General features: G+C 41.8%; 1 protein-coding gene across 1 annotated transcript; it reads left to right on the top strand.

The window, feature by feature from the left end:
* The first annotated feature begins 6,667 nt into the window (after positions 1 to 6,667).
* LOC147463561 (uncharacterized) lies at positions 6,668 to 17,664 on the top strand. The gene is made up of 5 exons (XM_086496829.1): positions 6,668 to 7,250; positions 7,331 to 7,486; positions 13,138 to 13,500; positions 13,582 to 13,734; positions 17,434 to 17,664. The coding sequence occupies exons 1-5, from the start codon at positions 6,978 to 6,980 to the stop codon at positions 17,662 to 17,664; spliced, it is 1,176 nt and encodes a 391-aa protein (XP_086352955.1). The 5' UTR covers positions 6,668 to 6,977.
* Positions 17,665 to 17,723: the final 59 nt, after the last annotated feature.

Below are 17,723 nucleotides of genomic sequence, written 5' to 3'. Positions count from 1 at the left end.
GACAAAGAATAACAGATTGTGGGAGTTTCTACTTTTTTTTTTTTGTTTTTTTTTTTTAAAGTATTTACAAATGTTATATAATTGCAGGTTGAGGAAAATCATTTGCAACCTATCAATGAGGATGTGTATCATCCTCATATTGACTTTGAGAAAGTCCACAACTATTCAGAGGAAATTTTCACTGCTTGCAAGTTGAAGCCCTTCTAGATGTATGTTTTCTCACTTATACTATCTCAAATTATTTTGTACACTTTCTTTAATCTAGTTATTTACTATTTGGATTGTAGAAGAAGAGGATGAGGCTTTTGCTTCAAATGGTTCTTTCTTGCTCTTATGAAGATGTCACAAAGGTATGTCTATGTTATTGTCATTTACAATAATTATAAACTAGCTATATATTTAATGTGTTTTATTCTAAGAACATGCAAAGGTTGATCTCATTAAAGAACAAATGGATTTTGAGAGCTCTTCATGAGGAAAATCAAGTAGATGTGAGCTCTAGAAAAGAGTAAGCGTGCACCTAAGGTTTACTCACATCTTTTAACTTTTATATATATCATATCCTTGTATGCTTTGAGCTTTAACTTAAAATAATTTTGATGCATGTGGAATCAAAAGATGATGGATATGATGCAGACTAAAAAGGCAAAAAAAGATTGCGCCAAGAAAAAGGGAGTTGTTATCTATTGCCCAAAATGTTCATAGTCTAGAGCTCTAAACTGAACTTTTATCTTTTTTCTATGCATACAGAGGTTACTGAAGAATGTTTCTTAATGAGAGTGTTACTCTTCAAAACACAAAGGCCTTCAATGAACTCAAACATTGGTGCATGAATATGTAAGGAGATTGACTTAGTTGTACTCATCTTTTGGCATGGATTAATCTTTTTCTATTAACACTAGGTTGGTAACCTAACAGGACATAAAAGTGTCCTTTCAGGTTTTGAAAAAAACCTCCAAAACCATAGTAGATCCACTCATTTTGTAAAATCCTTTCATGAGTTATAGTTCAAGGCCTACTATACATGGAAAATAAGAAACTTTAAAATTTCTCATCTTTGGTCACACCAAGCCTCCAAAGTTGATGGACCAATACATTTTCATCAAAATAGTCATTCTTACGTTTGTTGCATAAAAAGAAGATTAGGGATTTTTGTAGGATTTGAGATAAATTCCCTGTTAACTTCAATGGTTTGGTGTTAGAACATATGATTGCTTCTCACTCACTATTTTTTGTTTTGCCAAAAGAAATAGGTACAAAAGAGTTGAATTTTTACCATTCTGCAAACCTATCATCAAAGTTTCTATAGCCACGCTCAATACAAATAATATATGCATGTTTTCTTAGTTCCTATTGTCCTTTTAGGTTCATAAGGAGCCCATGGAGCATGTCAAAAGAATAATACATCTCTTACCAAGAGGAATCTTGGGGACAAAGATGAAGTACTAAATACAACAAACATAAAAAATAACTAGTTTCAACATTATGAGTTGTAAAATCCCATAGAAACTATTCAATATCTAGCCAAATTTGAATCCTTATGACTAGATATGGTTACTACCTACAAAAATGCATGTAGTTGTCACAAGAAAACTAATAATATTGAAAAAGCTATACTTGATATACTAGAACGTTTCGTTTTCTTTTATAATTGAAAAAATCAACCATCGTTGTCTACTATGCAAAATAGGGTATTAGGTGCCCAAAACTCAAGGAATATTAGCTTTATGTTACAATATGCGACATAGAAAATCAAAAATGCATTTGGATATCATGAAAGCCACCAAAAAAATCATAGAAAGCTAAAATTGGCTAAAAAACAGGATTTGATAATTTTTGTAATTTGGTCATAACTTACAACTTTAACATTTATTTCTCCCTAGAAGAATCAGGACATGTTGAGGACTACTAAAGATAGCTCTCTAGCATTATAGACCTCACAAACATGAATAAACATGAAATTCTAGAGTGGTATAGTTGCAAAAAGTTGAAAAAAGCCAAAAACAGGACCCATTTTTTCACACAATTTAGGTTGTGAAACGTTGTGGCAAGGACAAGGTTAAAGATGGAATTGATATTCCAAAAAAATGTCAAGTTTTTTTCAGCTCATGAGACAACTTTCTAGACAGATAGCACCTCAAAATCCATTTTGAAACTCTTGACATAATTCAAGGAAATTGTTCACTTAACAGGACTATAAAAGTGTCCGAGGACATAAAAGTGTCTCATTACCAACATAGTGTTAAGTAGTGACTTTTACAATTGAACTGTTATTTAGGATATGAACTTTGATAAAGACGACCAAGAGACGATTCTAATCAGTTTTTAGAGGTTCCAAACAATTGATGCATTGTATATTACGCTAAAGTCTAGTTTCAATCTAGCAAGCGTAGTACGGATTTCATAGGAGATCGTCAAGAGCAAAGTGTGGATGGAATGCACTCATCATTTGTGGTGTACCTTTGGCCACAAACAAAATTAGAATTTTCAAATGTGACTCTTCTCCACTAAATGTGGTTGATGTAATTGTGTTGAGTGATGTTATGCTGATTTGTTATTTTAATGTACCTTGAGACCCAAAGAAAGTGTGAACATTCTAGCGTCAACGCTTTTCAATTATTAAATTTATGACTTAAATTGAATTCTTCAAAAAGCTATTGTGAGTTACTCTTATATATTGTTCTTTTCTTATGAGCTAGTCTCTGCTCCAAATACTTAATGAGTTTGATGCAAAGATTTAATGTCTTTGATGCAAGATCTACGACACATTTGTGAGATTTGCTATTATAATATTATTATTTTAATTATAAAGTCAATAAATTTATATATAATAAAAAAGTTATATTTATGTTATTCACTTATGTGACTCTTTTTGTCTCGCTACTGTATTAGGCAGCGTATATAAAACTAACGTGAATATTACTATATAGATTTTCTTATGTTCCTATTACTAAGTAGTTTTTTTCTTGTGCATATGTTGGTCAAACAGCTATAAAGTTTTCTTTTCATGAGTTTGGCCAAAAAGCTACATAGTTTTATTATGTGGGGTCATTTTTACTGCATATATATATAACACTACAAGAGGCTATTCATATTAGCGACGCTCACACAGCGACGCTCAAAAAAATTTTCCCGGCGTCGCTATGAGCGTCTAATTTCTTTGTAAATTTGCGACGCTCATAGCGACGCCGACTGGGCTAAAAAATAACAGAGCGCGCCCAAAAACTCAGATCTCAGATCTGAGTTTTTCGGCGCCCTCAAGCAAAGAGCAGGTAATGCTCTCCTTCTCCTCTCTCTCTCTCTCTCTCTCTCTCTCTCTCTCTCTCTCTTCTCCACACATACACACACACACACACCACACACACGAGGAGAGGAAGGAGAGCCAGGTATGCTCCTTCCCTCTCCTCATTCTCATGTTCCCTTCCCCTCTTTCTCTCTCCCTCTCTCTCTCTCTCACACACACACATAGTGTTTTTGAGAGAGAGAGAGAGAGAGAGAGAGAGAGAGAGAGAGAGAGAGAGAGAGTACAAACATAAACAAAAAGGCACACACACATACATAAACAAAGAATGCACACACACATTGAGAGAGGAAAAGAGAGAGAGAGCATGCATAAACAAAAAACGCACGCATTGAGAGAGGAAAAGAGAGAGAGAACATGCATAAACAAACAACGCACACATTGAGAGAGGAAAAAGAGAGACAAAACATGCATACGATCCAAAAAAACGCACACAACATTGAGAGAGAGAAAGAGAGAGAAACTAATTTAACGTCGTAGGAAACTAATTAAAATTAAAAGACCTAAAGATCTAGCCGAACGAGGTTGAACTCAAGACCTATTATTCAAGAGGGAATGGCATAATCAATCTATCATACTTGGCATGGGTGATAGAAAGGTATATACCATTTATCTCTTTTTATTGGCACACACATCCACACACGCGCACACACACAAGAAGAAGAGAGTTTTAACGTCGTAGGGAAACTATCCTAAAAGACGTTAAAGATTAGGTTGGATGTAGACTTATGTTAAATTAGATTAGATTTTGGTTTATTTTTAATTAGATTTACGTTTATTTACGCTAGATTTAGATTTACGTTATATTAGATTAGATTTAGGTCTCCATAGACTGCGACGCCTGCATGAAGCGGGTGAAGAAAGCTCTCAATGGAATATAGGGTATTGCTGTCTTCACTCATGGTGGGCTCCGTCGATCCAAAAGTACTGGTGAAATGTCTTCAGAAGATAGGGAAGAAGGTGGATCTTCAGGGCGGCAAGAGTCACTACATCCCTGACACAATGACCATCTAGACAACCTCTAGTCATTCAACAGCAACTTCAAAGTTAGTAACAAGAGCAAGAACGGTCTAAAGGGCCAATTGCTGTCGTCAAATGTGGATGGGATGAGGCAGCGTCACCGCCGGAAGTTAACTCTCACATCTTTAGTTATGAGAATGCCAACTCTTGCCGAGTTATGTGACAATATTATGTGTTAAATCAGTTTTAAGGTTCTTAAAATCTCTGTTAGTTTAGTTCTTTGTTTTTAATATAACATAATTTATGTTGGATTTAGATTTATGTTATATTAGATTAGACTTAGGTTTATTTAGGTTTACCCACATACACACACACACACACACACACAAGAAGAAGAGAGTTTTAACGTCGTAGGAAACTATCCCAAAAGACGTTAAAGATTAGGTTAGATGTAGACTTACGTTAAATTAGATTTAGTTTATTTTTAGTTAGATTTACGTTTATTTAGATTTACGCTTATTTACGTTAGATCGAGTCCACGCAAGAATTACTTACGGTTTAGGGTTTAGAGTTAGACGAACAGTGAAAAGATCTACTGTGAAAAGATTGTTAAGACACTACAAGAGGCTCTTCATATTAGCGACGCTCACACAGCGACGCTCAAAAAAAAAATTCCCCGGCGTCGCTATGAGCATCGCTATAAGCGTCGCTTGAGCGTCGCAAATTTCTTTGTAAATTTGCGACGCTCATAAGCGACGCTTATAGCGACGCCAGCTGGGGTAAAAAAATAACCGAGCGCGCCCAAAAACTCAGATCTCAGATCTGAGGTTTTTCGGCGCCCTCAAGCAAGGAGCAGTAATAATGCTCTCCTCAACTCTCTCTCTCTCTCTCTCTCCCTCTCTCTCTCTCTCTTTCTTCTCCACACACACACACACACACACACACGAGGAGAGGAAGGAGAGCTAGGTATGCTCCTTCCCTCTCCTCATTCTCATGTTCCCTTCCCCTCTTTCTCTCTCCCTCTCTCTCTCTCTCACACACACACATAGTGTTTTTGAGAGAGAGAGAGAGAGAGAGAGAGAGTACAAACAAAAACCAAAAACGCACACACACATACATAAACAAAGAATGCACACACACATTGAGAGAGAAAAAGAGAGAGAGAGCATGCATAAACAAAAAACGCACGCATTGAGAGAGGAAAAGAGAGAGAGAACATGCAAAAACAAAAAACGCACACATTGAGAGAGGAAAAGAGAGAGAAAACATGCATCGATCCAAAAAAAACGCACACACATTGGAGAGAAAGAGAGAGAGAGAAATAATTTAACATCGTAGGAAACTAATTAAAATTAAAAGACCTAAAGATCTAGCCGACAAGAGTTGATCAAGACCTATTATTCAAGAGGAAATGGCATAATAATCTATCATACTTGGCATGGGTGCAAGAAAGATACTTTGGGAGCCAGAGTTGACCTTAGAAATGTGGATCGTATGGAGCAATATTGGCCGCAAACAGCGTCTTATGGATCGATAAAACTCCCTAAAGCACCATGGATTTTCACAGGAGCCCAAGAACGCAAAGTAAAAGAGGCCATTCGATCTTTGCGGACCCCCACTGGCGTAATGCACTCGCTCCGAACGTGTTTTACTAAAGAAGGAAAGCTTACCGGTTTGAAGTCACACGATTGGCATAAAATGTGTCAGGTACGTTCATAGTGGTCTTTAATATCATTGCATAAAATGTGGACTTTAATATCATTGCTGCACATACTTTACAGTTTATTTTACCGGTTGCCATTGAGGGATGTTTGTCTCTCGACATCCGTAACACAATCTACAAACTTGCAACGCTGGTGCAATGGATCTCACAAAAGGAGATCAACGTAGACTCCATACCATTCGCCAAACTAAATGCTGCAGAGCTTGTGTGCATGTTTGAGAAACATTTTCCTACTACCATGCTAACCATTCAGGTGCATCTTCTTGTTCACATAGTTGATGAGGTGGAAATAGTTGGCACAGTTCATTCCAGATGGATATTCTTCTTAGAGCGTTTCATGAAAACGCTTAAGGGATATGTGCGTCAAAAGGCACGTCTGGAGGGTAGCATGGCAGAAGGTTGGTTGGTATCAGAGTCCCTAGTGTACATTGGAGAGTGGCTAGACGGATTTGATAAATCCCGGGACACGCTATGGCGAACCATAGATGATGAGCGCATATCTGGGATTGTCATGTGCAATCTCGGTGTTGAGAAGAAGATGACGGAAGATCTAGAGGCTAAAATCAACCGATTTTGCATGCTTCACAATCCAGTGATGCAAAAGTGGATTTCACAATATGAGGATGCAAAGCAAGAGCGACAAAGGGCACGAATCGAGTGGAGAAGGGGAAGACGACCACCGATGCACTATCCAGCGGTTCTGGAGAGCCTACCAACCTTCATGAGCTTAAGATGGTTGCACAACCAATTGAAAAGCACACAACAATGCGGTGACGAAGTGACTGAAGAAGAGTGGGAGTACTCTCGGGGTTGCGCGACCAAGGTAAGTTTGCAATGTACGACTAGCAAGTGACTTTATTTATAAACGTTTGAACGGCCACTCATAATCTTTGTTCGTTGTAGTATAAGTCATACACAGCAGCATGGTGTAAAGGTCGACATTTTAGGGTGGAACGAATCGACAAAAAGCGTTTTACTCAAGATTGTGGAATCATGGCAAAATTTGAACAGTCTAGTCGACGACGTTCCTCTGATGCAGATCCTGTGGTGGCGGAACTCACTTACTTCGGCACGCTGCAAGAGATTTTGAGGATCGATTACAGAGGATTTTTTGTCGACTTGTTCGACGTGCAATGGTTCAAGATAATCATGGAGGGTCGCAACGCTACTGTGCGTAGAGGAGAGTCTGGTTTTCTTGAGGTGGATTCTACTAAGAAATGGACTGACCTAAGAGACACTTTCGTACTACCCGAGCATTGTGAACAAGTAAGTATATAAATAGTTAACATCCCCTTTTACAAGTTATGTGCTTGAAAGCTCTCATGTAAGTTATGTGGCTCTGGCAGGTAATATTTCATCCTACAAAGTCTACATCAAACTGGTGGTACGTCATAGAGGTAGCCCCTCGTAGTGCAAGGACGTATGAAGGCTACCATGTGCCAATCACAACGACATCAATGGAGGAGATCAGAGAAGATGCTCAATCAGAAGCCGCTGCGGTGGTGCCAGAAGAGCATCAAGATGCTACTACTCTATATGGGGTGCATGCAGAGGAGCTATAAAATGAAACAGAGGATATGTGTTTAAACGGAGAGCTCTATATAGATATAGGAAGTTATGCTGAGTTATGCGAGGATGAGAGAGAGATCTCTTAAAGCCACAAATATTGTATTTGAACGATTTTACTCCGTGTTGTAAAAGCTCTGGCTCTCTAAGTACCTTCCATGGTGTATAACGCTCTTTTCTACTTGCGCTCACATCTTTTGATTGAAAATTCTGAGTTTTCGACTTGCCTCTTCTATCACTCGATTCATTGCGTCATTGTATTTATATGCGTCATTACGTCATTTTATTTAATGGTCTTTGCGTCATTGTCTACTCTATTCATTCAATATTTAGTTTAAATATTCGTGTGTTTAATGCAGGTATGGATGATGAGGAGTTTCTTTCTTCTTTGTCACCGCAGTAGAGACAGTAATACGTGGAGCGTCATCGCTCTGGCGCATCATCGCGCGTTCCTACACCATCCGCATCTCCCTCTCTTTCGGAGCATTCGGCGCGCTCCGAAGCTTCGACGTCGATGAGACGAGCTTCACACTCGTCTAGACACCGGCGCTCTAGTGGTGGCGGTGGCGGTTGTTGTGGGAATTCCGCCAGTGATGCCTCCACACCGCCTCGTGTTCGACGAGGCTCTTTACCCTCCCCTTCTTTGCCCGCCCCCACACCAACCACAGCATCGCCATCTACGCCAGGTTTTGCACGGCTGACTGTTCCTAGAAGCTACACACCTCTACCTACTCCGCCAGGAGCCACCCAATCGACACTCCTCGCTTCGGGGCCCAGACGCCGGTGGAGACACCTGACGTCCGTACCCCCATCGACACGCCGCTAGAGACCCTTGCCGGGACACCCAGGTTCACGCGTCATCGGCCAGAGGGCTTGCCTTACTCCGTCGACATCAGCGGCGGCATCATCATGGATGATGACGGCAAGAAGGTGATCTCGCGCATGCGTGGTCTTTGCTCTCAGCTGTTTAGACACTACATACTAAACAAATGGAGTGAAGTACCAAGTGATTTAAAAAACAGAGTCATCAGCATACTTCATGATGAGTTTCCCGTTCCAACAAGGGATCAGCGCTTCAATGAAGACCTGATGAAGATTCGAATGCGCGAATACTGCAAACACAAGGGTTCCGAAGTGCAAAAAGCAATCAAGAATGGGTGGAACAGGCCAGATTGGCTGGCCAAAGAAGATTGGAAGAATGCGAAGAAAGCAGCGCGCGAGAATCCCGACAAGTGGAAGCAACAAAAGGATGCAGCCAGAGCGCGAGTAGAGGCAGGGAGCTCGCACCACTTGGGGAGCGGCGGATGGGCATCATTTGAGGCCGATTTTGTAAGTCTTTTCACATTGCTCTTTATGCATGTTCGATAGTTTAGGGTTTATGAGTTTTTTAGTTCTAACATAATGAAATCTTTGTATGTTTTGACAGTGGTCGATGACAGGACGTGATCCCACACCGTACGAGCGCGAGTACACAGGCAGGAAGGGCTTAAACGCCCTGATGGACATTCTCAGTTCTCGCGCGGCATGGTTAGTATTAGGGTTTACTTTTTTCTATTTTTTGTATTGTTTTATAAATGTCGTTATATGTTTATACTTACTGAAAGCTGTCTTATTGTCTTTTTTTGCAGAATCCAACACATACGCCGCTTGGACGCGATGAGACGTCTGACTAGACGACGTCAGTTTAGCCGTAGCTAGATAGCATTAGTTTAGGGTTTCTCATAGCTTATGTATCATGAGACGGATTTTATACGTCTTTTTGAACCATGTATATTATTACATTTGTCACCGCAGTTCCTTTTGCCAATCAATTCTTTATGCCTATGATGTTGTACAATTGTCATTATTACATTTGCCAATCAATTCATTTTGCTTATGATGTGTACAATTGTCAATTTTGCAAACAATGCGTCTTGTGGGTGACTATTTTGGGTCTATTATCTACCTTTGCACTTTTTTAAAAAAGTGAATCAAGTACAATATGGTTGATGGGTGGCAGGGCATTCAATGCCCTGCCACTAAAAAAAAATTCTCTCGGGCGTCGCTATAAGCGTCGCTATTTAAGGCTCTGTAGCGTCGCTATGAGCGTCGCTATAGTCTTCTGTGTAATCGTCGCTATAGGCGTCGCTATATGCGTCGCTATATAGCGACGCTCATAGCTACGCCTATAGCGATGCTTATAGCGACGCTCGTAGCGACGGTTTTAGCGACGCCGGGGGTTATAAAAACCCAATGTATTTCCGTCGCTAACAGCGTCACAAGAGCACAGAACCTCTTGTAGTGAGATGCTGTGAAGTGCTACAGCTAGAGAAGAGGCAAAGGGGTTTTGTCCACTACATGCAGTATCATGTAGACGTGGGTCTGTAGATTTCTTGTACCCACAAATATAGGTATTGACCAATAAACACGAGATTATAACCCGGTGGTTCTGATCTGCGTGCACCTCTAGACCGAGGTGTGCGGGAATTGGACATGACTAGAGAATGTGAGGTAAAGAGAGAGAGAGACAGAGAGAGAGAGAGAGAGAGAGAGAGAGAGAGAGAGAGAGAGAGAGAGAGAGAGAGAGATAAGACGAAGAATTCCAATAGAATATTAAATTTGTTGTCCAGATTATAAGATTTTTATCCTCATTATGAGTAGTGACGAGGATGTGGGACCGTCCAACCGAAACACCTATCTCTCAACGAGGGTCTTATGTCCTTGTAATCCAATGCAAGCATGCTGTGCGACGGACAAGACGTGTTTCTTTGCAGCACGTTCGCGAATTTGGCGAGTTCGATCCATCTATTATAGATCGAGTTGTTGCCAATTATAACTCGTCGGACTCTGACGTTGGCCAACAAGCAGCAATCTTGCAACCCAATAGACGTGTTCGCAGGCGCTTTGGTCAAGCAGCATATGTGAGGCCACAAGATGTAGCCTCTCACAGCTCGGGGATGATCATGCAGAGCACATTCCCAACGAGGCAATGTTTGAGCCCGAGATTGATGAAATGATCGAGACGATCATGGATTCAGAAAGGCTTATCTATGATGATATGAAAAGTGAAGCCTATATGCCATTGTATAATGGAGCACGTATGTCTAGATTGAAAGCACTCCTGGTTCTTCTCAACATGCAGGCAAAGTTTGGATGGAGTGACACTAGCGTCACAGCGCTTTTCAGGTGATCTATTACAATGAGTTTACTTTAATAAAACTCTAAATGTATAATGATCTGATAGATTTTTACACGACTGTATTGTATTTTTATGTTGTGTAGATTGCTTAAAGAGCACATACTACTAGCTGACAATGTGATGCCAGATTCCCGAGATGAAGCAAGAAAGATTTTGCGAAACTTGGGGATGGATTACAATTCTATCCACGCTTGTCCTAATGACTGCATTCTTTTCAGAGGGGAATACATAGACATGGAGAAGTGTCCGAAATGTGATTCCGAAAGATATCGAGTAGATCTCCACGGGACAAAAATTCCACAAAAGGTTTTGCGACATTTTCCTCTGCTTCCTCGCATCAAGCATTTCTTCGAATGTAAGTCCATGGCCGCCCTAGCATCATGGCATGAGGAGAATAAATCTTCGGATGGTGTGCTACGAATTCCTGCAGATTGCGCAGCCTGGAAACATATAGATGGAACATGGTCGGATTTTGCCAGGGAAGCTCGAAATTTGCGCTTAGGCCTGGCTATGGATGGCGTAAATCCATTTGGTCAAAGATCAACATCTTACAGTGTATGGCCCGTTGTCATCGTCAACTACAACATTCCCCGTGGTTGACTACGAAGAAGGGGCACCTATGGCTAAGCTTGATTGTGCCAGGGCGATATAAAGTGGGGAATATGGATGTGTATCTTCGTCCACTATTGGAAGAGCTACAACAATTGTGGATTGGCATAGAGGTGGTGGACGACAGAATGCTTTGATCAGAGGCATTCTAATGTGGACCATGCATGACTATCCCGGGCTAACAGAATGCTCAGGTGATCTATTGACACTCCTCACTCAGACACTGTAAATCTTTTTTTTTCCCATAGTTGATCTATTATCATGTGTATACATGCAGGGCTTCAAACAAGCGGATACAGAGCATGTGTCACATGTGGACCTAGACTGAATGCACGTAGGGCGCCCTCACTGAAGAAGCAAATCTACGAAGGTCATCAAGCGTATCTTCCAGAGAATCATGTGTTACGCGACGGCTTTTTGGGAAGAGAGCCACCAAGGATGTCTGCACAAGCATGGTTAGAGCAGAAGGAGATGTGCGATGACGGATTGCCTTCAGGGATGAAGAGACTATCTCTATGGTACGAGTTACCATACTGGCCCGACTCATGATCAATCACTTGCTCGATCCAATGCACATATTCAAGAATGTGGGTAATCTACTATGGGACCATCTGACCGGCAAGAAAGATACTTTGGGAGCCAGAGTTGACCTTAGAAATGTGGATCGTATGGAGCAATATTGGCCGCAAACAGCGTCTGATGGATCGATAAAACTCCCTAAAGCACCATGGATTTTCACAGGAGCCCAAGAACGCAAAGTAAAAGAGACCATTCGATCTTTGCAGACCCCCACTGGCGTAATGCACTCGCTCCGAACGTGTTTTACTAAAGAAGGAAAGCTTACCGGTTTGAAGTCACACGATTGGCATAAAATGTGTCAGGTACGTTCATAGTGGACTTTAATATCATTGCATAAAATGTGGACTTTAATATCATTTCTGTACATACTTTACAGTTTATTTTACCAGTTGCCATTGAGGGATGTTTGTCTCTCGACATCCGTAACACAATCTACAAACTTGCAAAGCTGGTGCAATGGATCTCACAAAAGGAGATCAACGTAGACTCCATACCATTCGCCAAACTAAATGCTGCGGAGCTTGTGTGCATGTTTGAGAAACATTTTCCTACTACCATGCTAACCATTCAGGTGCATCTTCTTGTTCACATAGTTGATGAGGTGGAAATAGCTGGCACAGTTCATTCCAGATGGATGTTCTTCTTAGAACGTTTCATGAAAACGCTTAAGGGATATGTGCGTCAAAAGGCACGTCCGGAGGGTAGCATGGCAGAAGGTTGGTTGGTATCAGAGTCCCTAGTGTACATTGGAGAGTGGCTAGACGGATTTGATAAAGCCCGGGACACGCTATGGCGAACCATAGATGATGAGCGCATATCTGGGATTGTCATGTGCAATCTCGGTGTTGAGAAGAAGATGACGGAAGATCTAGAGGCTAAAATCAACCGATTTTGCATGCTTCACAATCCAGTGATGCAAAAGTGGATTTCACAATATGAGGATGCAAAGCAAGAGCGACAAAGGGCACGAATCGAGTGGAGACGGGGAAGACGACCACCGATGCACTATCCGACGGTTCTGGAGAGCCTACCAACCTTCATGAGCTTAAGATGGTTGCACAACCAATTGAAAAGCGCACAACAATGCGGTGACGAAGTGACTGAGAAAGAGTGGGAGTACTCTCGGGGTTGCGCGACCAAGGTAAGTTTGCAATGTACGACTAGCAAGTGACTTTATTTATAAACGTTTGAACGGCCACTCATAATCTTTGTTCGTTGTAGTATAAGTCATACACAGCAGCATGGTGTAAAGGTCGACATTTTAGGGTGGAACGAATCGACAAAAAGCGTTTTACTCAAGATTGTGGAATCATGGCAAAATTTGAACAGTCTAGTCGACGACGTTCCTCTGATGCAGATCCTGTGGTGGCGGAACTCACTTACTTCGGCACGCTGCAAGAGATTTTGAGGATCGATTACAGAGGATTTTTTGTCGACTTGTTCGACGTGCAATGGTTCAAGATAATCATGGAGGGTCGCAACGCTACTGTGCGTAGAGGAGAGTCTGGTTTTCTTGAGGTGGATTCTACTAAGAAATGGACTGACCTAAGAGACACTTTCGTACTACCCGAGCATTGTGAACAAGTAATTATGTAAATAGTTAACATCCCCCTTTTACAAGTTATGTGCTTGAAAGCTCTCATGTAAGTTATGTGGCTCTGGCAGGTAATATTTCATCCTACAAAGTCTACATCAAACTGGTGGTACGTCATAGAGGTAGCCCCTCGTAGTGCAAGGACGTATGAAGGCTACCATGTGCCAATCACAACGGCATCAATGGAGGAGATCAGAGAAGATGCTCAATCAGAAGCCGTTGCGGTGGTGCCAGACGAGCATAGATGCTACTACTCTATATGGGGTGCATGCAGAGGAGCTACAAAATGAAACAGAGGATATGTGTTTAAACGGAGAGCTCTATATAGATATAGGAAGTTATGCTGAGTTATGCGAAGATGAGAGAGAGATCTCTTAAAGCCACAAATATTGTATTTGAACAATTTTCGCTCCGTGTTGTAAAAGCTCTGGCTCTCTAAGTCACATCTTTTGATTGAAAATTCTGAGTTTTCGACTTGCCTCTTCTATCACTCAATTCATTGCGTCATTGTATTTATATGCGTCATTACGTCATTGTATTTAGTGGTCTTTGCGTCATTGTCTACTCTATTCATTCAATATTAAGTTTAAATATTCGTGTGTTTAATGCAGGTATGGATGATGAGGAGTTTCTTTCTTCTTTGTCACCGCAGCAGAGACAGTGGTACGTGGAGCGTCATCGCTCTGGCGCATCATCGCGCGTTCCTACTCCATCCGCATCTCCCTCTCTTTCGGAGCATTCGGCGCGCTCCGAAGCTTCGGCGTCGACGAGACGAGCTTCACACTCGTCTAGACACCGGCGCTCTAGTGGTGGCGGTGGCGGTTGTTGTGGGGATTCCGCCACCGATGCCTCCACACCGCCTCGTGTTCGACGAGGCTCTTTACGCTCCCCTTCTTTGCCCGCCCCCACACCAACCACAGCATCGCCATCTACGCCAGGTTTTGCACGACTGACTGTTCCTAGCAGCTACACACCTCTACCTACTCCGCCAGGAGCCACCCCACTCGACACTCCTCGCTTCGGGGCCCAGACGCCGGTGGAGACACCTGACGTCCGTACCCCCATCGACACGCCGCTAGAGACCTTTGCCGGGACACCTAGGTTCACGCGTCACCGGCCAGAGGGCTTGTCTTACTCCGTCGACTTCAGCGGCGGCATCATCATGGATGATGACGTCAAGAAGGTGATCGCGCGCATGCGTGGTCTTGCTCTCAGCTGTTTAGACACTACATACTAAACAAATGGAGTGAAGTACCAAGTGATTTAAAAAACAGAGTCATCAACATACTTCATGATGAGTTTCCCGTTCCAACACGGGATCAGCGCTTCAATGAAGACCTGATGAAGATTCGAATGCGCGAATACTGCAAACACAAGCGTTCCGAAGTGCAAAAAGCAATCAAGCATGGGTGGAACAGGCCAGATTGGCTGGCCAAAGAAGATTCGAAGAATGCGAAGAAAGCAGCGCGCGAGAATCCCGACAAGTGGAAGCAACAAAAGGATGCAGCCAGAGCGCGAGTAGAGGCAGGGAGCTCACACCACTTGGGGAGCGGTGGATGGGCATCATTTGAGGCCAATTTTGTAGTGTTTTCGCATTGCTCTTTATGTTCGATAGTTTAGGGTTTATGAGTTTTTTAATTCTAACATAATGAAATATTTGTATGTTTTGACAGTGGTCGATGACAGGACGTGATCCCACACCGTACGAGCACGAGTACGCAGGCAAGAAGGGCTTAAACGCCCTAATGGACATTCTCAGTTCTCGCGGCGGCATGGTTAGTATTAGGGTTTACTCTTTTCTATTTTTTGTATTGTTTTATAAATGTCGCTATATGTTTATACTTACTGAAAGATGTCTTATTGTCTTTTTTTGCAGAATCCGACAATACGCCGCTTGGACGCGATGAGACGTCTGACTAGATGATGTCAGTTTAGCCGTAGCTAGATAGCATTAGTTTAGGGTTTCTCATAGCTTATGTATCATGAAACGGATTTTATACGTCTTTTTGAACCATGTATATTATTACATTTGTCACCGCAGTTCCTTTTGCCAATCAATTCTTTATGCCTATGATGTTGTACAATTGTCATTATTACATTTGCCAATCAATTCATTTTGCCTATGATGTGTACAATTGTCAATTTTGCGAACAATGCGTCTTGTGGGTGACTATTTTGGGTCTATTATCTACTCTTGCACTTTTTTTAAAAAGTGAATCAAGTACAATATGGTTGATGGGTGGCAGGGCATTCAATGCCCTGTCACCAAAAAAAAATTCTCTCGGGCGTCGCTATAACCGTCGCTATTTATGGCTCTGTAGCGTCGCTATAGTTTTCTGTGTAAACGTCGCTATAATCGTCGCTATGACCATCGCTATGACCGTCGCTGTATAGAGACGCATATAGCGACGCTCGTAGCGACGGTTTTAGCGACGCCGGGGGTTATAAAAACCCAATGTATTTCCGTCGCTAACAGCGTCACAAGAGCACACAACCTCTTGTAGTGTAATAAAAGGTTCCGTTTTTACTAGTTTGGACTTCTACTGCATATGCTCAAGTTTTATCTAGGAAAGTCTTTTTTTTTGGCTATGTAGGAATTGAATTAAAGTTCCTTGTGATATTCTCATGATTTTTACGTTCTCCCTAGCAAACATTTTCCTATCACACATGGTGTAATTGGTTTGTCAAATCTAAAGGATGTCTTCACTTTGAAATTAAGCACTTAATTCCTCCGAGAAAACGCCATGTTCCCTTTATCTCCTATCAAGAAGGCCCAAAATTTGTCCACGTCCAACAAACACGTGTCAATGTAGACACACACGCACGACCTACATAGACTACTTGGTCACCTTCTTGAATTGTTCCAAAACAGAGAAAAAAGCGACACAGAGCAACCCTCCTATTTTTGATACTAATATTCTTGTGCAACAAATTCAACACCGTCAGAATATTGCCCTCACAAAGATCCTTCCCAACTTTCAATGTTAAGATCAACCGGGTATAAGACATGCTGAAAAAGGGAGTTATTATGGGCCCATCTCTCTCCCCCTCTATCTTCCTCTTCACTACACATGAAATTTGTCTCATCTCTCTCTCTCTCTCTCTCTCTCTCTCGTTTGTGTGTGTGTGTGTGTGTGTGTGTGTGTGTGTGTGTGTGTGTGTGTGTGTGTGTGTGTGTGTGTGAGAGAGAGAGAGAGAGAGAGAGAGAGAGAGAGAGAGAGAGAGAAAGAGAGAGAAAACAAGTGTGTGTGTTTGTGTGAGTGAGTGTGAGAGAGAGAGAGAGAAAGAGAGAGAGACAGAGGTATGTCATGGCCATGGTGCAACAAGAACCTCTGTGGAGTGTGCAAGAAGAAAGACTCCATCGTGCAGTGTAGCTGTCTCATGCATGCTGCAAATATATCCTCGCAAGAATTTTCTTGATTATTTGTTATTGTACTTGAAGATAGATTTTGAACTCTTTTTGTTTTGTAAATTTGTTATAAAAGGAGCTATTTTGTGGCTATTGAAAACAACTCCCACCCCTAAAAGTGTACCACCCACTCATGTTTCCACCCAGATGTGGAAACCCTTATACCACTGCTTCAAAAAGCGAAACGGCATCACTTGCAAGGACAACCCGTGGCTTCTTTTGGATGTGTGGTGTGCTCCACAATGGTTAAACTTCAAGGCACACTCAGGAGGCATTATTAGATACTGGTAGGACCATTTCTTCTATTAGCTAGTACTTAGTTTTCACATTAGGTTTAAGCACAAATACCACAAACCCTGTTGCAGTTTTCCTTGGAGATAACAGTTAAGGGTATCACTATCACACAATGGCTACTTGCACTTTTCTTTTTATAATACATATTCTCATGATTTTTACGTTCTCCCTCGCAAACGTCTTCCTATTATGGGCCTCTGAGCCCCATCTTGTTTGTAAGAACGATGGCATGTATCGTCGTTGGATGGATTTTAGGAGGCTCAATACGATCACTACCCATGACCTTTACCCCTCGCCTCAAGTAGACAACCTTCTAGATGAATTACGCAAGTCACTCTCCTTTCCTTCCCTAGATCGTTCTGGCCTCTACAGATTGGCAAGCCCCCCTTACACTATAATCATGCCCATAAGATCGCTTTTAGAGCCCCAATCGGCTCGACGAGATCACTAAGGATTTAGCCAACATCTTTCAAAGATCACCAAACACCCATTTTCTATGGCCTTATTCAA

Source organism: Adiantum capillus-veneris, chromosome 2, assembly GCF_014529385.1.
Source record: "Adiantum capillus-veneris isolate H3 chromosome 2, ASM1452938v2, whole genome shotgun sequence".
Lineage (NCBI taxonomy): Eukaryota > Viridiplantae > Streptophyta > Polypodiopsida > Polypodiales > Pteridaceae > Adiantum > Adiantum capillus-veneris.
The sequence above is the reverse complement of the archived record's forward strand: the minus strand, read 5'-3'. Positions and strand labels throughout refer to the sequence as shown.

Coding starts and splice junctions, on each gene's coding strand:
- LOC147463561 (XM_086496829.1), top strand. CDS start 6,978: ATGGCAAAATTTGAACAGTCTAGTCGACGACGTTCCTCTGATGCAGAT. Junction 7,251..7,330: donor TACCCGAGCATTGTGAACAA/GTAAGTATATAA, acceptor TGGCTCTGGCAG/GTAATATTTCATCCTACAAA. Junction 13,501..13,581: donor TACCCGAGCATTGTGAACAA/GTAATTATGTAA, acceptor TGGCTCTGGCAG/GTAATATTTCATCCTACAAA.